The sequence below is a fragment of the Heliangelus exortis genome, chromosome 1 (genome assembly GCF_036169615.1).
Source record: "Heliangelus exortis chromosome 1, bHelExo1.hap1, whole genome shotgun sequence".
NCBI lineage: Eukaryota > Metazoa > Chordata > Aves > Apodiformes > Trochilidae > Heliangelus > Heliangelus exortis.
In genome coordinates this window covers 156,409,727-156,434,387 of record NC_092422.1, presented here as the reverse complement: position 1 = coordinate 156,434,387, position 24,661 = coordinate 156,409,727, and the positions used below count along the sequence as shown (strand labels likewise).

Sequence of the window (24,661 nt, the reverse complement as noted above, 5' to 3'; positions counted from 1 at the left end):
CCTGCTGGTTGAGGGCTTTGCCAGAGCCGGGCAGGGGTATGTGTGGGTGTCATGCCCTCAGAAAAATAACTTGTTCTCAAAGATGTGACAGAGCGTGAAGGATTTTAGTCTTTGAAGAAGCTGTGAAAATGGGAAGTGAAAGGTGAGGTGGGAATGCTTTGAAAGGCAGTGTATAGGCACACAACAGATGCACTTAAGACAGTTATGCCAAGGCTGAACACGATTGTCAGAGGAGGGAAATATGCTACTGGGAAGCTTACTACATTTTGTTATTACTGAACTATATAAAATTAAGGAAGAAAAGATATAAGACGAGTAAACTTTACACTATATTTTTTATTTTGTTTTTTAAATTATGCACAGTATGTTGTAACATACAAACATATAACAATATATTATTTTCACTAAAAATAAAGTTTAATAACGGATTCTTTAGTAAAATTTATGATCAAGAAGGAAGTATAAAACTTAAAGGAAGTACATGTCTTCTGGTCTGAATTAGTCGTTGACATGGTCTTTTCTATTATAGTATTTGAATCAGGGGGGAGTGCTTTAAATGCTTCAACCCATTTAATCTTAATTGCTCAGTTTTAATAGACATTTGCTAACTAAAGGAACCAAATTATAGCTTGAATTAGGCCTTACTAATCTTAATTAAAAGCTCTACTTTATAATCAGAAACAGCTTATGTTTAAAGCAGTAAGCTTTTCTTAAATGGCTTATTTTAAAATACTAAGACCCTTTGGATAATAATTGTTTAGACTGAATTTGGGTAACCATTATTCTCCTTATATTGCACTTAATTAAAAATATCTGTTCCATGTGGTTTTGTGCCTTGTGATGGCTGTAAAGTTGTTTGACTGTTGGGGGCTGGGGTTACTTTACTTTTCCTGTGGTAATTCAAAAACATGTTGCTGGCCTTTGTTTTAAGATTTTTGGAGTCACAAATTAACATGTGAATTAGTACAAAAATTAACTTCCAGCATTTCTCTATCCTCAAGTGAACGCTTGTCAGTCACTGCAGTTAATAGGTGTACTAGACATATAATTACAACTATTAATAATACATCCTATAATTCATTTATTTTAACATTTAAATTGTGCTCAGACAATGATAATGGGCTTCAGATTGCACTCCTTTCCAAGACCTAACTTGCAGTAAAAATAAAGTCTGTTATACTGAGAGGGAGGCTCTGACTCTTATCTATTGAACATTTGGTTTACTGGTAGAGTTTCTGTTAATTTCAGGGGTATCTGAAGATTACAAAGGGCAGATTTCCTTTGTCTAAATATGGATCTCAGTTGGACAGATCAGTACACTTAAGCAGTTCACCTTGCTTTCCATTTGTAGTTCATGGAGAGAAATAGGAATTTCTTTTATGCAGTTTGCCTTGTATTGATAGAGACTAAAATAGGTCAGATAAATCATGGCTTGAAAACAGCGGTCTCTTTTTTAAGACAGATTTGGACATCTACAATGTAATTGTGTGAGCTTGGATGAAGTGTATCTGGGCCAAAGCACCCGCAGCTGTGAGATTCAAGGTCCATTGAAATGAAGGAAAAACATTCTGTACTTAAATGTGCTTTGAATTTAACCAAGGCAGGAGATTTTTAAGCTGAATTATTATCATTCAATCATTATGAAATTCGTCCTTCCAGTCTCAGTTTTACATTTTTATTCTTTGATTTAAAATAGGCCCCCATCTCTCCAGCACAAGTGTATAGTTAAAAAATTAAACCAAACCGAATCTACTCCAGTGTTTTTTTGTTTTGATTTGTTTTGGTTTTTTTAGGGAAAAGCTGTTTTTTATAATTTTTATTACTTAGAACTCAGGCTTAAGATTTTTCTTGGTGTGTCCTACTCAGGAAGCACTGCAAAACAGTGTGATCATGCCTTTGTTTAAATTGCACAGCTTTTAATTCCAGAGAGTCCTTTGCACTAGGCCTGCTAGATGTCTCTGTGCACTTAAAACTTAATTCTAAGAGAAGCCACTTGTATCAGTTATGGTGAGGTGATAGATCTTCTTGAATGCCTGTCTCCTTTGCTTAGTTATCAGATCATTGTAGTACCTCTTTAGGATTATATTTAATTTCTCCTGGTGTGCATTTGTTGCATGTTCTATACTGATGAAGTATACAAACACTGTTAAATTATAACCATTACAGGAAGGTAAAATTGGGCTCTTAACACTGGGTAAAAAGAACTCTAGTCCCTATCCATGGCAATACCAAGTATCTAAGCGTACTTGTCTTTTAATATCAAAAGTGTGTAAACTGGCCAGATCATGTTTGATAAAAAATCTGCCTAGCTTGATATGCAGTCTTTGGCACTGAATGCAATTAGAGATTTAGGCAGTTCTTGAGCCAGAAGTTTAATTCAAATCTCAGTTTAATGGCATCTTCAGAATAGAAACCAACAATGAGTATGTTTGCTTCTACAGACCCCTTAGTTCCTCAGGGGTCTGCTCTGGGTCCAGTGCTGTTTAAAATCTTTGTCAGTGACATGGACAGTGGCATTGAGAGCACCCTCAGTAAGTTTGCTGATGACACCAAGCTGTGTGGTATGATGGATTCACTTGAAGGAAGAGATGCCATCAGGAGGGATCTTAACAGGCTTGAGAAAAGTGTATGATGTTCTACAAGTTCAAGTGCAAGGTCTTGCATCTGGGTTGGACCATTCCCAAGCACAGTTATGATCTGTGCACTGAGCGGGTTGAGAATAGTCCTGGAGAGGGACTTGGGGTTGTTGATTGATGAGAAGCTCAACATGAACCAGCAATGTGCTCATGCAGCCCAGAAGGTCAACTGTATCCTAGGATGCATCAAGAGAGGTGATTTTCCCCCTCTACTCTGCACTTTTGAGACTTCACCTCAAATACTGTATCTAGTTCTGATGTCCCCACCATAAGAAAGACGTAGATCTGTTGGAATGAGTCCAGAGGAGGGCCACAAAGATGATGCAGGGGCTGGAACACCTGTGCTAAAATAAGAGGCCGGCAGAGCCAGCCAGAGATTGTTCAGCCTGAAGAAAAGACTCTGGGGGCACCTTAAGTCTGCCTTCCAGTACCTGAAGGGAACCTACAGGAAGGCTGGGGAGGGACTTTTCATAAGATTATCCAGTGACAGGACAAGGGGACATGATTTTAAACTGAAGGAGAATAGGTTTAGACTGGATATTAGGAAGAAGTTCTTCAGTACAAAGGTGGTGAGACTCTGGAACAGATTGCCAGAGAAGTTGTGGATGCCCCCTCCCTGGAGGTGTTCAGAGCCAGGTTGACTGAGGCATTGAGCAACTTTGTTGAGATGAGAGGCATCTCTGCCCATGGCAGGAAGGTTAGAGTAGATGATCTCTAAGGTCTCTTCCAACCTAAGCTGATTGATACAGGTGTTCTGCAAAGCTCACAGCCAGCAAGTCAGTGATTAGCCATGCTCAGTATACTGGAAAAGAATTGTGTAGGAGCAGGAAGTCATACACCTGTCTGTTTTCAGCCTCCCACCTACTGTTGTTTCCCATAAGTGTCACATAATGTTTCTCTCCATGGCCAAACCCTACAAAACCAATTAATAATTTCAGGCTTGGCAGCTAACATAACCTTCAGAATGGCTGACCTTCCATCACACTTTTCTGAAAATGAGACTTCATTAAGGAGAGGATCAAGTCAGTTGTGAAAAATGAATAGGTACTTGGAAAAGTTTGATCTGGATGTTTAAGGTAACTGTGGATGGTTACATTGTCAAAGTAGGTTCCATGTTTAAACACCTACAACCCTATTAATTCATTTTAAGCCTTTTACTGAGTGAAGTCCTGTATTAACCAAGGCCTTACTACCTTGTTTTCAGTAAATAACCAATGATGTTGTAATGTTTTCTCTCCTGGGCTTTTGTTTATCTATTTTAGAAATACTGTGAATATACACCAAATATAGCCTTAAAAGAGAAATTATCCTGATAGATGGCAAGGAGAGAGAAGCCAGGGGAATTCATCAAGAACCTTTCAAACAGTGACTTCTCTAATCTCTAGTTTCATATTGGATGTACTGTCCACTTAAAAAAAAATCCTGAACTGTGTATTGGGTTGGTAAGTCTTTAGTCAAGAGATTGCTGCATTTTGCTTATCTTTGAATAATGAAATAACATTGCTGCAAAAGTCATTTCATGATAAATCATCTAAATGATAGTATCGAGAATAACTTGATAGGACTGAAGGAATGTTTATATAACCTTATCCACTTTTATCCCTCTACTGCTGGGGCGGAAGGCAGTACAATTAGACTGCTTGGTTTTCTGTGGTCCGTTCTGTCAAATGTGCATTATTATTTGAATACTGCACAGAAGTTGTTGGCATTCCTTGTTTTTTCCTATCTAACATCCTCCCTAACATAAAAAGCATGTATAATTACATAAAATGACAAAAGGAAAATTTCCAGGGAATGAGCATGAGTTCTCTTCAGTTTTCAGAAAATGGCCATGATGCTTCCATACTTGCAGTTCCCTTTTTATATACTGAATAGCTCTAACATCCATGGATGGTGTGTATGCTTTCCAGTACAAGATGTCTGAACACTGGAGGAGGAGTGTCTAATTTCTTGGCAAAGCTATTTGATTGCATCTGTTTGCTCTTTCTTTCTCATCCAAACATCAGATGTGAGCACAGCTTGTGATTGAAAATATTTTATGATTCACAGGTCACCAATCCTGTTTTCATGTTTGATTTTTAAATTTCATCCTTACTGCTTTTCCTTGAGTTTTTCTCACTACGGAATAGGTGTTCATACAGGCTACCCCAGCTTCATCTGGCCCTCACACCTGCATGTCAGGCAAAGGAGAGTGTGTAACTTTATTAGTTCCTGTTCAGAGAGCCCCTTCTTACTTCTCTTTTGGCCAAATGGTCCAGCCAGTGTTTTGAAGAGCCTGTAAAGGGTAACGATGGAAAAGCTTATGGGTTCCATGCTGGTGTTCACTATCTATAGATCCGCTTCCCTGCTAGAAAATTGTTACCCATTCTCAGGTAGAAAACAAAAGGACAATTTTCAAATTTTCTCTCTTACTATTTGTCTTTGGTGATAAATAGAACTCAGGCTCACAAGACCAATTTCTGCATGGCTTTTTAGAAAACTGAAGACAGCCTTCAACATATGTGATGAAAATAATTATAGAATTGTCATCAGAAATCAGTAGGACAGGGTTCTCTGTTTCAGGAAAAAAAAAACCTTGAATCCAAAAATTACATTAATGTAATGTTTGTTTGAATATGAGACCCTTTTATATTGATGTACTACAGCAGCATCTACAGATTCTTGTTGATCTCTGTATCCAAACAAAATTACATGGCAGGTATCTTACACACTGTGGAAACAGATTAGGTGAAAAAGCTGAGAAGCTGTGCCAGAATTCTGAGTTTTGCAGCAAAATTGTCAAATGTTTTGACATCTTGAGAGTAATTCCACATTGCATAATTGTGCAATTTCCAAATCCACTGACTTCTGATCAGGACAGCTCTTAAAGCTGTGAACTTTATGTGCACTCACATTTAGTATATTATCTGTATTATCATAGGTCTAGAGAGTTTTAAATTAGTGAAAGTTGAGATTCTGAAACACAATTCTATGCAAGCTGAATTTGTCATTGCAGAAACAAAATGTGACTTGATCATCTTCAACTCTCTCTTAATAAAAAAAAAAAAAGGTGATATTAAAGGTCCCTTCCAACTCTGACAGTTCTGATTCTGTGATTTTTCAGAACATTTTATGTGTGCCATGGCTCTTTTACTGTTAGGTGTACCTTCCTAGTTCAAATAAATGCTTCTGTAATTGGAAAAACTGCTTGGAGCGAAAATAAACGTTATGATCATCCCAGTTATCCTCCAGTCAGCTGCTGTTTAATAGATGAATGAGGACTTAGAGTCTTCACATTTGTGAAGGACTTAAGAGTGGCAGTCCTTACAGGCTGCCTTTTGCTATTCTCTTCAAACCAAAATGCTGGGAGGGTCTCCACTTCATAGAAGATGCAGTCAGGGAATAGCATGAATTTGCATTCAGAGAAGAGATGACAAAATAATAGGCTGAGTTGGTTTCTTGGGCTTCATAACTATGAAGTTGTCGGGGGACGCAAATCTTTGCATCTCCATGCAGATATTAGCCAGGAGTCTGCAGTAGCCCAAGGACTACTGCTAAAGCACATGTGGAAAAAATGGTTTGAAAAGGTAAGCCTGTTGTCAGAAGACATAATTTTGCTATACAAGGATTTGCACCTCTATTGGAAACATAACAATGCCTCATATCCAAGAAGGTTGAAACACACTGCTGGATAGCCTCTCATACTGCTTGTGTCCTTACCTGTATCAGCCTGAAACCAGAGTAATGTTAATCTGCCAGGTACTAATGCTATTTATTATCAAGAAATTATCCATTTTATTATACATGATCTTCCACTGACATTTTCTGAAATGAGCAAGAAGTTATAGCCATCTTCTGTTTTCCTACATGAAGAGACATAGAAAAAAAACATTCATCCACTGATAGGTAATAAGGAAATTTATTTCAAAATTGAAGCTTGGGATTGTTTCCTTTTGTCAAAGGACAGAAATTAAAAAATGGAAGGCTAAAGGAGGTCAGAGGTATGCAATCTGAGAATGAGAGAGATGCCTAGAGGGGCTGGTAAATAGCTGAATGATGTCTGTATTAATCACCTAGTTTCACTGCTTTAAACCTCTCCCTTGAAGTTTTTAGGTGCATATTTCAATTTAAAGATCTAGGAATAACCTCCTGCCACAACTTACTGAAACAATAACTGTTAGGATGCATGTGGACTAGTTGTGGTTGTAAGGTGTATGAAAATATTCTCATTCTAAATCTCAAACTTGCAAGATTAGAAGTGAAATAAAACATTTCCTATTATATTAAAAGAAGGAATTGTCATGGAAATGGCTGAGCTTTAGAAGTGGTGGAGAAAATGCTGTCAAATGTCATGTTTCACATTCATAACAGCTTGTGAACAGGAAATGTCTCTGCTTGAGCTTGTCGGGCATGGCAGCTACTAAATAAAGACAGACTCTAAAACTATTATGTGCTCTGCAGGTATCCATCTTTATTTGGGTATCTCGCTTGCAGTTCAAAGAACCTGTAGCCAATCTGTTTAAATATCAATTAAGAAAAATGTCAAACCACAACAAACTCTAATCAAGGGTTTGAGATGCATAATGCAGAGTAACAATAATTTGGTTTTATGTAGAAAAATACTGTTATTAACCACAATAAAGCTCGAATGGTCCCAGAAATGTTTCCATTGTGCTGGTTGAGACAGCAAATGTCATACAGGGATAACACTCACGTATATGAATAGAAAATACATTTTTCTCCAGGGAAAGAACTCAGATTAGTTATTTTTCCATAAATGACTGTAGCTGTCCAAGGGTTTTAGGCCTCCAAAAGGTACTCTAGGTAAAAAGCAATGTATAAACCTAATGCTAATGTAGTAGGAAGATTTGTCAATTAAAAAATCAAGAACTCTCTAAAGTCCTAAATGAAGAGTGTTTCATATCATGTATGTGGTCTGCTTTGCATTCCTGCTCCTGGAGTGTATTCGTGCTACCATGAGGTGTACTTACGTGGCTGGCATATTCCACCAAGTGCATGCAGAATCCCAGCTTTTAATTTCTGTGTTCTTTTAAAATTATTTTGAAGTAATTTCTATTCCCCTACACTCCAGTAATAACTTTCTATTGGAAAAGTACACATACACTGAAGCAATAAGTGATCTGCAGACTTTCTGAAAGAATAAATGAAAGAGGTAGATTAGTTTGTCTGTTGTCAGATTGACTGGCATATCAATGTCCAGCCATTAAAAATGTCCTTTGAACAAGGAGTTTAAGCAAGGAGGGAAACATAGAGGAGAACAGAGACAGGAAGCTGAGGAAGGGAAGGTGAATCTAAGAAAGTATCAGGAAGGAAGTACCAGAGACCATATTTCACATCAATGAATGAAAAATGTGGTGGTCCTTTACCAAAAATATAAAATATAATAATTCAGCTATTGCAGGAAGTTTAAATTTTCACAGTCTATTGCCTTGTTTCATCCTGCTTTCTCCAAAATTAGGAGATAATAATTGTCATCAGAGAAAAAATACTAAACAAATAGAAAGTAAAAAAAAGACCCATCTTACAGCCAATCATAAATGGGATGATGTCTCATTTACCTTTCAAATGCATCCTAAATTGAGCAGAGCTGAGCACCTCTTAAGTTGGAGAAATACAGATTTGATCAGTGGACTTTTTGGTGGATGAAGAATTGGTTGGATGATTGCATGTAGAGGATAGTGGTCATTGGTCCAGATGGAGATTGCTGACAAGTAGTGTACCTTGGGGGGTCAAATAACTTCATCAGTAACATAGAAAGTGGGATTGAGTACTCCCTCAGCAAGTTTGTAGGCAACACCAAACTGGCTTGTGCAGTTGACATGTGTGAGGGACCTGGACAAGCCTGAGAAGTGGACCCATGTGAACCTCATGAGGTCCAACAAGGCCACATGCAATGTCCTTCACTTGGGCTGGAGTAATCCAGAAACCTCTCCTATGAAGACAGGCTGAGACACTTGGGGTCATTCAGCCTGGAGAAGAGACTTTATTGCAGCCTGTCAATACTTTTGGGTCCATTTGTGATAGAACAACAGGTAATTGTTTCAAACTAAAAGAGGGTAGATTTAGACTAGATATAAGCAAGAAATTTTTTACAATGAGGGTGGTGAAACACTGGAGTGGTTTAACAGAGAGATGATAGAAGCCCCATCCCTGGGAATGTTCCAGGTCAGGTTGGACAGGGCTCTGAGCAATCTGATCAAGTTGAAGATGTCCCTGCTGAATTAACAGGGGTGGACTAGGTTGCCTTCAAAGGTCCATTCTAACCCAAACCGTTCTCTGATTCTGTGATTAAATGATTTTAGGCAAAATTGTTCTAAATATGAAACTGTTCACACTTGAAAAATATATGTACTGTTTAACCAGCTGAACATATCTCTGCATGGTTTGACTACTATTCAGGTTTTTCCCTTCCCTTTTTATCAGACAAATTTTTTAGCAAGATGTAATGCATAATGAACTTTGTTCTCAGCCATCACAGAAGAAAAGGAAACAAAAAAAACCATGCACAGAGTATTTGTTTTCTGGAAACTCTATGAAATGGCTTCCAGAAAAACACCCCAACAATACCACAGATTGCATCCAAATTATCTCCACTAGGCTGGCATGACATTTTCATTTTATTGCTACTTTTATAATGGAAAATAGGGGTTTGTGACATTTTGGAAGGATGTTGTAAAATTGATTTTTTTTTTATTTGTGGATGCACTAATAGGAAAAACATTGGAGACGCAGTAGCCAGGGTGGAAAGGCTCTTGAGGTATTATGCTGAAAAAAACTCATGCTAAGCTTCCTATTGTACCTGTTCCTTTTTCCTTTCTCCACTAAGAAACATCAGGCTGATTTTTCTGATTTTACCTTGTTCCCAGCCTGCTCACCCTTGACCTTGGCTCTCAGAGTAGTTCTAATGGCTATCAAATTTTACAGTTTTCTTGGTCACAAGCATCTTGAAAACATCATGACAACTTCAAAGCCATAAAAACTGCACTGCGTGTTCCTCTTTGATTCATTGGATCGTAACATTTCCAAGGTCACAGCATCTAAAGAGTAAAGATGTTAACATCAAAAAATAAAGTATCTCTGGAAGAAGCAGATATAACAAATGATAGATTTTAATTTGCTTTCTTTAGAGAAAATGTGAATTACCAAGCTTTTCATGGGAAGGGATTTTCAGAAACAGAGTTTACACCGAGATGAAGGTTGAAGTTTTTCTAGGGTAGACAAAAAAAAGTAATTAATCTTGATATGCCAATATTTTCTTCATAAAATTTGGAGTTGGAGTGGATTTCAAATTCCAGCAACACAAAACAAGAGGGAAGCAATAATTCAGCAGGTCAGATTGAGTAGAATTGATAAAATTTTCACAGTTGATTCTTCATACATCTAGCTGAGTCAACTCTTGCAAATTTTAAAAGCAAACTGATCAGACTTTAAATACTTCTGAACATACTAAACTCCTTGAAAATCTAATAATTTAAGTATTCATATTTGGGTTGAATTTCTTCCACAGAGCTGAACTTTTGGCAGATTTGGCTTATACTTAACCAAAACGGTCTTTAACCTGTATATGAGGTTTTTTTCCTGGCCCTTAGATCTGGAGCTGGTTGTCTTCCTAAGGAAAGTGCAATTTGAGATGAGAAATGCAAACACGTTCTCATGTTATCCAGTGTGTATTGCTGCTGAAAGTATAATAAATGTAGTATCTGCCAAAGAAATAGAGTATATACAAATATTCCCATGTTGGTTCTACTTATTTTAATGCCTTTTAAAATTGCCAAATCCAGTCATTAAAAAGACTAAAAGGTGATAGATTATGATCCAAGACTTGAAATTTTTTGTATTCTTGTCACTGTGCATCTTACTTCCTTCCTGCCTGTTTCCTTAAAAGTGTAGTGGTGTTGTTGCTACAATGCTGCTTGTTCTGAAGTGGAAGCAGGGAGAAGAAACCTAAGTGCTGATCCAGTCTCACATATATCTTTACTGTGAGTCCCAGGAAACATGTCTTCCTAGCTCCATGAAGCCAGTGACAAAAATGCTTCCTTGCTTTTGTTGGATTGGGATTTTATCTCAGAGCATTTCACTTGCAGATACTACAAGGTCAATCCTTTCTCAAGCATCCGAAATCAAGGTTGCATTAAACTATGCAGTGATGAGGACAGCCCTGTTTGTACTGAAATCCTTTTATTAGCTGTGTAGGATTTGGAATCTGAGGTAGGCCTTTTCTTCTGTATTTTCCAGTGGAAACGAAGATAATGCATTAGTCCTTGGAGGAACAGTGACCAAAACTCTGTAAAGAATCACTGAAAAATTTTGAAAGGTTTTAGAAGCCACAGAAGTGCAAAATACTATCACATAGAAATATGTGTTCTAGCATTTTGCAGTGTCTTTTGCTGCATACCGGTTCCAGATAAGCAGGCAACATGCTGCAATTGCAGAATTGTAGAGTGACTTTTTTTAGCAGAAGATGGGTGATTGTAGAGAATTCTGAAAGTGGGATGCTTTGTCTTCTGTAGGGAGCTTGCAGCAACCTCTTAGGGTGCAGGAAGGCAAAACCAGTCTATCTTTGGTGGAAGTTTTGTGAGGATAATATTATTTACTGTCTCCATAATGCCTCTTTGGCAGTATTTTGTTTAAAACAGCTAGATGAATTGATGAAGATGAACATAAAAATATTTTTCTCTTCAGATACTGCATAAATTCATGGATTTATCCATCAACACACTTACGAAAATAATTTAATATTTATTTTTCTAGCTATTGTATGGATCTGGCTCTTTTAGGAAATATTCCACATCTACATAGTAAACCTGTGTGCTAAGTTTTATTCGTGGTTCTCTAAATGTGAAGAAATTGATGTGGGCAGACATTTTCCTATTTATTTTAAAATGTCCAAGCACACAATTCCTCTCAGTTGAGATTTGTGTTTACTACATTAAGTTCAGATTTTTCCCTTCCATTAGTAGTCAAGAAATACTTCAAAATGAAGAAAGATTTTACCCAGTCCTCTTCTCTTAGATTGTGACTATTGGGGTTTGTGGCCTTGGCAGGTGCCAAGATAAAGGTTGTGCCAATGCACAATTTTCTTTAGAAATCAGTGGAATATTCAACACTGAAAGCTGAGTTTGGCTCATTGGTTTGCAGGCCTCAACCATTCTTCATTTTCCATGTTAATATCCATAAAGCTTCTGTGACATCTTAGCTGTGACACTGATCCAAAACTTACCAACTTCATGTAAATACTTGTTTTCATGTAGTAGCCCATAATGATCTGTAGCTGCATTGACAAAATGTTATATGTATTGTAATGGGTTTTGGACATTCAGGAACTTAATGAATAGCAGCTGGTATAATGAATGGATTGTGTGAATGGATTTTGCTGGAGATAGATTTTGTACTTTCCTGGTGTTAAGTCTATGCTACCTTCTAGTAAAGATTGATAGTGCTTGGAGAAGATGGTTAGCATGCAGTAAATTTCATGACATGGCTGAAAATGACTGGACAAAATGGGAAATAGCATTTTCCTTACTCTTTTTTGCAATTTGGTTTGTCTTTTAAACATCAGTTATTGCTTGATGTTGCATATTCTGTTCTCTGCTCAAGCAGCAAACTGAAATGCAGTCATATTGGAAGTAGAAGAAATCACTTTTTGTTTCCACATTTCTTAGTCAAGTTGTATGTACTCCTGGAAGAGCTACTTCTCTGCAGAGTGGCTGTGTGAGACTCCAGAGGGTGCCATCTCTTTGTTGCAGAATACACAGAAAAAGTTCTGGGATAGTGTGAGTTTCACCTGAAATAATGAAAGAAGAAGAAAAAAAAAAAGGTCACATAGAGAAGATGGTTTAAAATTCTTTTCCTGTAACTGAAATTACAGGATTGTAAATTACAGCTCCTTATAGGAACAAAGTATTATTATTATTATTATTATTATTATTATTATTATTATTATTATTATTATTATTATTATTATTATTATTATTATTATTATACATGTCTGGGTTGGTAGAGCAAGGAATTGCTGTGTTCCCGAGGGCTGCTGACTTCTTTCCAGGCTATAACAAAATGATTCATCTTTGCCTTCCAGAAGGAATTAAGATGTAGTTTCCAAGATTCCTTCACTGTGGCATAGATGAACCTGTACAGTTAATAGTACACCCAAGTAAGAAAGCTTCTTTTTATCTCTTTTTTGTCGATGTTATTTCCCTTTAAAACATCCACAAAGTGTGGATTTTTTACATTTCCCAAACCATTTCCAAAAGGAGATGGTCAAAACTAGTTTGCCAACAGCTGAGGATGTGATTCTATGCATCCAGCTCTGCTATTAGGAGTTGCTGTCTCATGTGAGCACAGGAAATCCAAATAGGTCATGACAGACTATGTCATTATTATAAATTTGGTGCATTTAATTTCTTTCCAGGGCTCCTATAGTTGCTGCCATTGTAATACCATATGAAATTCATTTCATTTAGAGAGGAAATTGCAATACTTTTTTAAGGTGTTTTCTTCACTGGACATCCCAAGAGTTGCCTGCCTGCACAGGTATTATTTACTTCAGTGAAAGCTTTGTAAATATTTTGCCAGGGTAGACAAAACTAGGTTTCCCATTGAGAGATAGATTGCGATAGACCTTGCTAATCTAATTCAACAGTATGTGTATCTGTATCCTGAACAGATATTTCATGGTCAGGTGGCAACATTCCTCTGTTTCTCTTGTTTCATTTTTGTGTTATGGTAATTCCTTCATGGTGAAAGACAGGTGATTAAACACTAAAAATGTTAAAGATAATTGAAGCTGCAAATTAGTGCGAAGAGTTAACTTTCTGGGTAAGAGGTGTTTGGAGCCAAGAGTTTGATTAAAACCAAATTCTATCGATTATGTGGAAAAAAAAAAAGAATAATGGGATATAACCTTACCAAAAGGAAGTTAACATAGCTGGTCCCTGCAAATTTTGAGTTTTACAATACATAAAATCAGGAGCAAGCCTGTGTGTTTTCTTTGAAGGTACTTCTATTGCTTTTATCACTACCTTAAGCTTCCTAAGGAAGACATATCCTGCTATGACAGATATACTGTTCTTCTGGTAAATTAATAGCTGTTCAACACTTTCACTAAGTCATTCTTTAAAGAATGTTCTCCAGGTATATGAGAAGATGGAGTTGTGGTCAGATGGTTTGCAGTTATGTTGTCTGCTTTTCTCTTGATGAAGATGGGATAAAGCAGAAGATGAAGATGGGAGCTTGAAAAAAGTTCAACACTTGGACTTTGCATGTTTTGTGCATGTTTCTTATGGCTTTTATTTGGCTGTTTTGTTTTAAAAAATAAAGTGTTGGATTCACCAGTCATATCACCGTGGTGCTTTACTAGCAATACTAGAGGTAGAAATTCCAATCAGCCTGCCAGGTGAAGTGTCTTAAATAGCAGTGTGGTTTTGGCATAAACAGAAACACAAAAAAACCTGCAACACTGCTCTTAGAAATAGGTAGAAAGTTTGGCTTCACTCCCAGTTTTGTACAGTTCTTGGAGTACAAAAGGGAAAGGTAATCTAAACTGTTTGTAAATTTTAATGTTACTGAACCTCCTTGAGAGAGATGAAAATAATAAATTGCTTTTGTTATTTTTCTGGTTTATATATCTGGTAGATTACCCTTCCTGGAACTTAGTTGTTTGTATTACATCAGCTCCTTGTGCTGCTAATCACAGTAGAACTTTTTAGAAATAAGTATGATATAAAGGGAAGGTATTCAAAAGGCTTTTACTTTTCTTATAATTATGTCCCTTTTGAAGTCTCTCCCATCACTTATTTAAACAAATAATCTGTTTGTTTCATTGTTCAAAAAAAAAGAATGTCTTGATCAGCCCTGGGCAGTCTGATAGTGACATAACAAATTATAACACTTTAATGTGAATCTAATACAGAAATATTTCAGCCACCTCTGCAATGGAAGACACATTTGAAATGTGCTGCTAGAAGAGCTCTGGTGTACTAACAGGTGGTTTTCTAAAAAGATTACTTTTATCTGTTTATCATGCACAGTCTAACTTATGGACAGTAGCTGGGGTTTTTGGTCTAGTGCACTACAGATTTAGAGCTGATAGTTATCAAGCCATGACGTTGACTATAATTATTTGTGTATTTTTAGCCAGCTGAAGTGCACCACAGGATGACTCACAGCAGTGACTGTGGTGCTGGTGTTCCACATATAAGCCAAGATAAAATCTGTAAAAAGAAGAAAGTTTGCACTTTCTAGAATGAGGGAAGAGGTTATTTTTATCTGAGGGAGGGAAGATTGTAACAGGATTGTTTGTAGTTGAAGCAGAGAGCACCTCTCTTATCATTTATGATACTCTTTCAGATACTGTTCTCAGCTAGTGCACAAAAATCAATTAAAATAGTTCAAGCATAACATCTAAGAATAAAACATTGAACTTGCTGCTGTATATGAATTATTACAGAAAATGATGTTTTGGGGAGCAAGGGGATTAGACAGACAAAACTGTTCTAGGTTATCAATAGTAACTTCATAGAACTTAGTGGACTGTTTCAGCTATTTCAGAAATGGTATTTTTCAAGGTTTATTATAGACAACTACAGCAATATTCACCTTCATTAATATACCAAATCATCCTTGTTTTGAGCAGAGAAGTTTTTGTTAAACAAGGCGTACTTTGTTCTTGTTTTATGCTGTATTTATAGTGTGTTTCTGATAGCTGCTTGTTAAAAAAAAGCCAAAAGTTTAATTCATTATCTTCTGGATTGTTTTAAAGACAAAATTCAAAACCTGCGTTTTAAATATAATAAATGTACCAAAATCAGGGTTTTGTTTTAAATTTTTGACAACATATTACTGCTTACTGTGATTATACTACAATTACTTTGGGAAGAAGTGCTCTATGCACACTGGCTTGCTGCTTTTCAGTCATATATGACCCTGATGTATTCAGTCATCTATTGGGTGAAATACACAATATAATTATATAGAAACATTAGGAACATGCTTATATTCAATAATCACACTTATTTGGATAGGGGTTTTTTGTATTCTTAATATTCTCTTTTTATAAAAGCTTCTTTTTCCTCCTCTTTTGTTTTAGATATTGATGAGTGTGAGAATGACTTCTACAATGGGGGCTGTGTCCATGAGTGTATCAACATTCCAGGCAACTACAGGTGTACGTGCTATGATGGGTTCATGTTAGCCCATGATGGCCACAACTGTCTTGGTAAGTAGTGAATGTTGGCAGGAAAGTTTTATTTCATGGCTATGGTAAGAAGGACTGATTTGCCTGCTGCATTTTTGTCATCTGGTATGTGAAATTAAAATCAGTGCTTTTAATCCTTGCATATTCAAATCAGAGTGATTGTCTTTAACATTGCTAAAAAAACCCTGACCTCAAAAGCCTGTGCTGGTTGTTTGGGCTTCTTTTCTAAGAAAACTAATCTGTCCCACCCACTTAGGTATATTTCATCTGTTTCTTCCAGTTTTCATAATTCCAGTCATATCTCTAAAGCTCCCCCTCCCCTTTCTCCCCTTTTAGGGTAACATAGGTCTAGGTTGTGCTGTATGAACATAAATGACAGATTGTTAAAAGTGTGATGAAAGAATAATTGGACAATAAAACAAGACAAAGAAACAGGTATCACTCATAGCTGTTTACAAAGGGGAGGAACAAAGCCATGTACAGAGCAGGATCTTAATTGCTTCAGCATTCTGAGGATTTGGGGATCTGTTTTTCGACATACATTGCTCTGGTTTAATTTAGTTGGGTTTACCTTACAAGATAAAAAAGTATATGTCTTGTTTTGAAATTCTTGACACCTATTACCTGGAAATTAGCTTTGTCTGCTATATCCAGTTTGCTGTATCTGCTTACTGGGTAGTAGTTTTATCTAAATCCTAATGCCTAGGGACTATCTTTCTCAATATTCCCAATATAAATGCAATGGCAGTCCCAAATTCCTTTCAAGGCTCTTTATGAAACAGTGGGGAAAAGGGGTATTTTTTCTGAGTCATGCAGAGCCTTTACTTTGGTAAAAACTGAGGTTCTTTGCAATAAAAGTCAAGAAATCAGCTAGTGAACCAGAAATAATAAAGTCCAGTGACTCCAGTCTGCACTCACTGAAGCTATGAAACAACTAAAATTTCTAAGAAAGAATTCAGTTAGCCTTTCAGTAGATGTATTTCCTACTGAGTTCATTTTCAAACTGAGTAATATTTGTTCAGATGGATTGTATAACTTGACCATTGACAGGCTTTTGACTCAGACTTGTAAATTACATGTTATAGAACAGACTAAATAGATTTATTTGCCTCAGCATGAGATGGTCGAATGATTAATTGTGTGAGAGGTATTTCTTATGCAAAGAGCAGCCAGACATTCATTTTTAAAAGACAGAAGAACTCTTATTTGTTCTACTGTTCATAAATATCTCTTCATAAAACAGAATACAAAAATAATCAAATAGTTCAAGTATTTGGAATTCAGATAACTGTGTGTGTACATTGTTACAAACAGCTTGCTATTTTCAACTTTGTTTCCAAATGATTCCCATAGTAATAGGGAAAAGTAGGTTAAGGAGTATGAACAGCAAAAAGAGCAACCTGATAATTTAATAAAGGATGAACCCTTCCGGAGGTCTGTGCAGTTGATTTGGACCCTTATGTCTGTGTTGTTGCTCTCTAGTAATGAAATATACAGGCTGGATCTGCAGAGGCAGCCAGATTTCTAATTTTCTTTTCATTATTTTATATTCATCCACTTGGGTTTTAATACTGTAAAACACTGTGCTTAACAGGTGCCTATGATTGAAGATACTGATCCAAAGCTTGCCAACAGATCTTTCAAATTTTTTAGAATAGATATCTGCCCATACTCATGGTCTTCTCTTAGCTGACTTTTTGTTGCACCCTAAAAATGTTAGGAAACATATTGCTTCTGGAAGAGGTTCAGACAACAGATAAATAAATGTTAATAATAGCAAAGAGCTTTCTTTCTCCCAGTATGGGAGGACTTTAGGATACTAAAAGAGATCAGAAATGGCTTTCTAATTTTAAGACCGCAGACTGGGGAAGTTTCTATTCTTGAATGCAGATTGAATATTTGCAGCTAATGAATGGTCTTTGGTAAGTCTCAGTAAAATAACTGCTTTTACTTAAAGGCACTAAAAAGAGAATCAAAACACATTCCTCTTTCTCCCTTTATATTAAAATATGAGTGAGGTTGCTGGGGTAGTGTCTGACTGTAAGGTCTCACACTAAAATTTGTAATCCTGGCAGTGGCCATTCAGATCTTGTGTGACTGCCTGTTGTGTGCTAACTCCCATTTGGAGTACCATTTCTAGAAAAGAGAGGACTTCATTTTTCTGTCATCATTTGATCCCTAGCTGACTGCTGGTGTTATCAGTTGCACTGACTGCTGGGATAGCATGTTTGTGCCCATTAGCACAGTATGAATTTTGGAAAGGGGGATGTTCTAGTTTTTTCCCTTCTGGATTAGTTGTATTTCCTTTCACTTATGCTACCAGAAATGTCTAAATGCAGTTAGCTGTTTTTAAGAGGATTTAGTGAGATCTCAAATCAAAAGCAACCCTTGTATTTGCACATGATTAAATTAGTATTTTTGTAACTTTCTGGAAAATTTCCCTACACACTTATTTTTAGTGGATTATAGGGAGACAAAGAACTCTTCATAAGATTAGTGACAATGTTTCTCACCTTTCAATGCATTCGTTTACTGATTCCACACCCCCAGACTCTATGGGACTTTATGGAACTGTCAGAATGAAGATTGCTAGTTAGGTAACATATCATATGTTTTATATATTAAGTATATGTTTGTCTTCGAAAAGGCATGTGATGTTTGTTCAGCTTGGTAAAATTAAGTCTTTATGCACATTAAGTTGGGCTGTAGTAAATCTTGTATAGAATTATGTTGTTTTCATAGAATTTGTAGATGAGCATATAAAATTTATGGTAGATTGGTTTTGAAAATACTACCTGAACTGTCTTCTCATACAGCACCGTGGACATGTATGGGCTTGGGGACAAGATTTGCTAGGAGTCACCCAGCATCAGACTACATTATTCCTACTTCTGTCCCATCCTTTGGCCTTCCAGGCATTACTGTTGGGGTCCATTTCATCAGCTAATGGGGATCCAGGCAGCAAGAACTTTTAGGAGGCGATTTCACTGCCTAAACATAGAATCATAGAATGAATAGTTTGGGTTGGAACAATCACTTAGTTCCAACCCCCCCTGCCATGGACAGGGGTATGTCCCACTAGGCCAGGTTGCTCAAAGCTTCATGTAACCTGGCCTTGAGCACTTACAGGAAGGGGGCATCCACACTTTCCTGAGCAACCTGTTCCAGTGTCTCACCACCCTCATGGTAAAGAATTTCTTCCTAATGTCTAACCTAAATCTACCCTCTTCCAGTGTAAACCATTATCCCTTCAGTTACTGGAAGGCCATTATAAAAGGTCTCCCTGGAGCCTTCTCTTCTGCAGGCTGAACAACCCCAACTCTCTCTGACTGTTTTCACAGGAGAGGTGCTCTATCTCTCTGATAATTTTCATAACCTTCCTCTGGACTTGCTCTAACAGCTCCATGTCCTTCTTGTGCTGGGGGCTCCAGAACTGGACACAGTACTTGACACGGGGTCTGACAAGAGGAATAGGAGCCTCATGCCAGTGAGGACACCATGGAGCTGACAGATGTGATGTGTGATCTCCAGGAGTAGATCTGAAGTGTGAGATGAAGCCCAGATGTGATAATATAAAATCTAAATCTAAAATCTAAATCTAAAATGACATCTGACTCTGATGTTTAGGCAGCTGAACTGCTCTTTCAGTGACTTGGGCTGCATTTTATCATGCACACATCGTGAGAAATCTTTGGTGATTTTAGATCGAAGACGTAGGGTTGGAACCCCATGATAGTTCACTGCTACTCATGTAGGCCACATAAGAACCTCTAGGAAACTGATTGTAATGGGCAAGACTGTTCTATGAAGATTTAAGTATCTCTCACCTAACTAAAGTCTATGCAAAATCTTTAGGCATCTCTTCTTAACAGGTTTTACATTCTTTTTTAAACCTTCACTGGATGTCTTTGTAGGAAGGTATAGAAAGATGATTTTTCCTTATAAATAAAAAATTTGGAATATTCACAACTAATTAGATCAGGTACAGTTGACCGGTTTAACTGTTTTTTCATGAGTTCTTGTTTCAATGTTTCTCTTTCTAATAAAGTGAAGATTCTTATTTGTTTATTTATTTGTTGGGAGGTGTTTGGTTAAGAATTCATGGCTGAAATTTGCACTGGAAAATGTCCAAAACTGTCCTCAGGGCAACTTGACTGGCTTTCTATTTGACATCTTTATTGAGGAATTTCTCAAATATAACATGAAATGACACTGCAGGGAATTCAGACTATGATGAGGTCCATGTCTGGCTGAAAAAATTTTTTTAGAACTGTAATCACTTGAAGTAACAGTAGTTGTTATTTCTCAAGATTGCTCTAAATTCTGCTCAGTGAATTCATCAATAATATTGGATCTCATGCAACAGATTTCCATTATCCTTCATTCGAAACCACTCATGAAATACCTTTTTTCTCTCATACATGAAATACTAGTCTGTTTGGGGTTTTTATAAACAATTAGCTCATAGGTCCAGATATTCTTCCCTGTTAATTTTTTTTCTGTGGTCTTACCAAAAACTGATTTTTCCTTCTTTGTGCCTTTCATATGTTGAAGCATGCTATCAATTTTTGTTCTCTCTTGCCTTTAGGAGAGGTTATGGCATAACTGATCATCCTTCCTATTAGTGCCAAACACTTTACCCGTTTCATTTGTAGTAAATCAGAGTCAGTTCTCAGATATCTGATAAAGTCTTTCATAGTAGCAATAGATAAGACTTGTACCTCTAAAACTGTTTTTTTCAGAATATTCTCCCTGCTCTGATTCAGCATGACATTTAAAGGTATTTCTAATTTGCCTACAATTTTCCTGCTTTCTTGGTGTAATGTTAAGTAACAAGACTGGCCCTTTGCTTATTTGTAAGTAAGTATATTATTGATTTGAGGCCTCCTTGGCAGTTGGGCATAGTGGTACTCTGCCTTCATCTTCTCTTAGAACTTTTCAGTAAAACACATAGCAGTTAGCAGAGGAGGTAGGTTGAGTCTGGTGGTGTAATGAAGTGAGGTGCATGATGGATGGGAATGCCATGGAGAAGGCTTGAAAATTTGTCTTCCTTTTCAGTAAGAATTTCTGGGGAGCCTGGCATAGCTGCCACTATGTGGACTCCAGAATGTACCCAGGAGTGTAAAAGAGAACTTTCTGTGTTCTTTTAGTTTGCCTTCAAGCTATTGTGCTATCAAAAGAAACTGTCTGCTCCTTCAGCAGCAGTAAGGCTTCAGCTGGTGGAGGGCTGTTCAGTTTAGGTCATTTCTCTTGGATGAACGAAAATGGGAGAACTGAGGATCATAAGTAATCTAGAAAACATAAAATCATAGAGTGATAGAATATCTCAAGTTGGAAGGGATATGGATCATGATAAGGATCATGAAGTATAATGCAGCTAATGCCAGCAGAATGAAAGAAAAGGTATACTTTTCTTCCAGGGAAGAGATGAAGAAGATGCAATAGTCATCAAATGCAAAAAGGGCCACTGCAAAGGATTAGATTTTTACTGTTTTGTTTTTTGTTTGGTTTGGTTTGGTTTTTTGTGTTGTTTTGTTTTGTTTTCAGAAGTAAATCAGGTAGTATAATAGTATTTGGTTACTTCACTAGGGAAATTCAGGAGCATTAGATTATTTTCCCTTGCTCCCAAAGGACTCTCATGTGGAGTACAATTATCTTACATTAATCTCCCTCCTACTGTATAAAATCGTAAGCTTCAGGGAATGTATTATGTGCTGCATTGTTCTGAAGAATTCCCAAAGAACAGAGTTCTGAAGCTTATCATGGATTACTAAATCTTGGGGCTAGTCCAGGGAAAGCTTGCTAGAAACCTTGCTGAAAGCAGTCATTGCAGATATTCCTGATGAACTCTTTGTTCAGCATCTGAAAATAGAAAGTGGAAGAGAGTCTCATAACTATTTGAATCAGAAAGCAAAGAGCCTTGCTTCACAAAATTGCCTTGCCAGAGGGCTCACATATCAGCTGATACTTCAGCTGTTCCAAGCCTTCTAGAATTCACCTATCTCTGGTCAGAAAGTAAAAAAATGGAGAAAGAGTGTATGTGAAAAATAACGTAGCAACAAAAGTTGACTGACATTGGTTCTTACTTGAGAAAACCGTGTAATACCTTCTCTACATTCTGATTTTCTGCCATCTTTTCCTTGAGGCAGAGTTTTGTGCACATCTACTTAGGAATTTATTCCTAAAGAATCAGCACAACTCATTGTTTTGTTTGTTAGACCGAATCTGTGGTGTGAAAAATATTTCAGATTAAAGAATGGAATTGAGTGGAGTGGTGACTTTCTTTTGCTTATCTATGCAGATGTAAATACAAATAGCTATGAAATGCTACTCATCTCACTGTTTTGTGAAATGATTTTGTTGTGGTTTTTGTTTTTTTTTTTTTTCTCCTTAGTTCTGATTTATGATAGTCCATTTTTAGCAGGGACTAAGCATTGCTTTTTTTTTACAAAAACATTTCTTGTTCCCAGGTTGCACTCAACTCTTCTAAAGATCAGCAGAGCTTCCATGAAGTTCTCTGTTCTTTGTAATTTCTCTAATTAGTAAGTCTTCTCAAGAAGGTTGTACACTCTTCTTAACAACCATTGAAAAAGATACAAAGGAGAACAGACAAAAGATTCATCATAATGTATTCAGACACTTGTTTATTTTATTTACAGGTTTTTTTGTGGTATTTGTTTATGTGATATAGGAACATATGTGAACTCTTTGTAAATACTAATAGATTTATCTTCAGAAAATCTGTAAGAAAAAGAATTTCTTTGTTTTATAGATTACAAACTAGGATAAACAGATTATGTTATTTCTCATGCAGGATGTCTGGATGTCTGCAGAATAGCCAAGAATAAATTCCTTACCCCTCTGAATCCCTGCTTATTTTGAATAGTCTGCATAACTTCAATTTCTCTTACAAAAAATAACAACTGTTATGATATCTCAATTCTCTTCTATGTCAAATCTTCTGAAAATAACTACAAAAGTAGGTTTTGGTGGTCTAGTACAGCTTATATTTCTTCAGCACTTAATCCTGTGTCTTTTCAAGAAGAGTCCTAGGATGCAGAGTGAACTTCTGATTATAAATGAAGTCAGAAATGCAATTGCTAGTGTGTGTTACTGATTCCATGGAGCTCTCTGCAAGAGCTAAACCTTCAGTATAGGAGACAAAAATGCAAGCACATCATCTGCTGTGAATTCAGTAGCAAAGAATTGAATAGGTTTCTTATCCCTACAGAATTAAATGAGTTAGTGTTCTAGTATTTGGTTACTCCAGTAGGGAAATTCAGGAGCATTAAATTATTTTAGCTTGTGCCTGAAGGACTTTCACATTGAGCACCATTATCTTATATTAATCTCTCTCCTATTGTATAAAACTGTAAACTCCTGGTTATGTCCTCAGTCTTTGTGGTGTGCTTTGGGCAGAAGGCCTGAATTTCTAGTTTGAAAAATGGACATACCTGTGTCTGTTCTCAGGTGCTATTTTACATTTCTTGACCAAGTAACTAAGTCATGTGGAAGCTCCTGTGGAAAAAGGAAAGGTGGCTTTTTCCCTGGAGCATCTGACCATATTCCAGGAGTGATAGTAGCCTGTCAGCTCTGGTAGGTAGAGTGAAGCAACAATTGCAGCAAGGCATCTGGGAGACTGCAACTGAAGGAGAGACTTCTGAGACAAGCTAGGAGCAGATGGTCACAGACCTTGAAGTAACATCTGTCTGTTATAAACTTGGCCTTGCCATCCTAAATCAGTATAAAAATTAGGTTCATGTTTGAAATAATGAAATTTCTTATCTTCTGAGGTTAGGATCTAAATCCTTGCACTACTTCTTCAAAATCTGTTGCCTTATTTTAGAAGAGGAGAGATTCCATCCCTGGCATGTAGGTTTAATTCCCAACTGGGCAGTAGTAATCTATAGTCTGCCTCAGATGACAAAAATGTTAGTATGTTTTTATGTGTATGTAAATATCACATCATATCATTCATCCTCTTTCAGTGAATGTTCCACTGTTCTATGGTTTTCTTTCAAAACAAACCCAAACTAGCTAGAACCCAAACCCCATTGATTTCCTACCCCCTTGGATGGGGGATTATGGTCTAATTTGCCTATCAACATGGAGTAGGAGGAGAGTTAGAAGTGAATGAGAAATCTAAAGCACCCAGATGTAAAATGTCATCAAATGGTACATAACTCATTTAGGATTGCATAATCATTGGTATGATTAAAGAAACCCATGTCTTCCTTTTAATTTAGCTTTATTTTTCTTCTTTTCCAGACAGCTGTGCACAATGTGTTGCTTACTTGAACTCCAAATGAATGCTTCTATTAGTGATGTTTATTTTTCTCTGTGTTTCCCAAAAGTTCAAATAGATTTTAACTTTTTTTTTAATGCAACTATTTTAAATATAAAACTAAACAGCTTTTGGAAAGTTGTATTTTGTTTCATAAAAATATATTCTAAAGAAAAACTGAAAAGGGTTCATCTTCCAGTTTTCCTTGCACTTCTTTCTTTTCTTCTTGGTGCAAATGGTAGCAGAAAGTCATAGAAATAAGTTAAATTTCTCTTTTGAGAGGAGATTTTTAAAATATGATAGTTCTGATGATCTTCCTCTTCTAAACATCATTCAGATCTATGGCACCTGGTAACTGTAGAAATTTCCAGACTGAGCCATTGCAGCCTCCTCTCTTCATGGCAGGTTCCATGCTGCTGGATGGATGAGGATTGTTATCAAGGTGATTGCATGCAAATTTGAAAAATATTTAACAACCAAGAAATCAAGCCTTGCATGCCTATAAAACTTACAAAGCCCTCAAATTAAGAATTGCTTACTTTAAAT

At 36.7% G+C, this 24,661-nt stretch overlaps 1 protein-coding gene across 5 annotated transcripts in view; it reads left to right on the top strand.

The window, feature by feature from the left end:
* Positions 1-24,661, top strand: part of SCUBE1 (signal peptide, CUB domain and EGF like domain containing 1) — a 198,825-nt gene that overhangs the window by 16,202 nt on the left and 157,962 nt on the right. For all 5 annotated transcript variants that reach the window (XM_071733252.1, XM_071733251.1, XM_071733255.1 and 2 more), the window contains exon 3: positions 15,724-15,852. In XM_071733252.1, the coding sequence (XP_071589353.1) occupies positions 15,724-15,852 (129 nt within the window). The remainder of the gene's footprint in view (positions 1-15,723; positions 15,853-24,661) is intronic.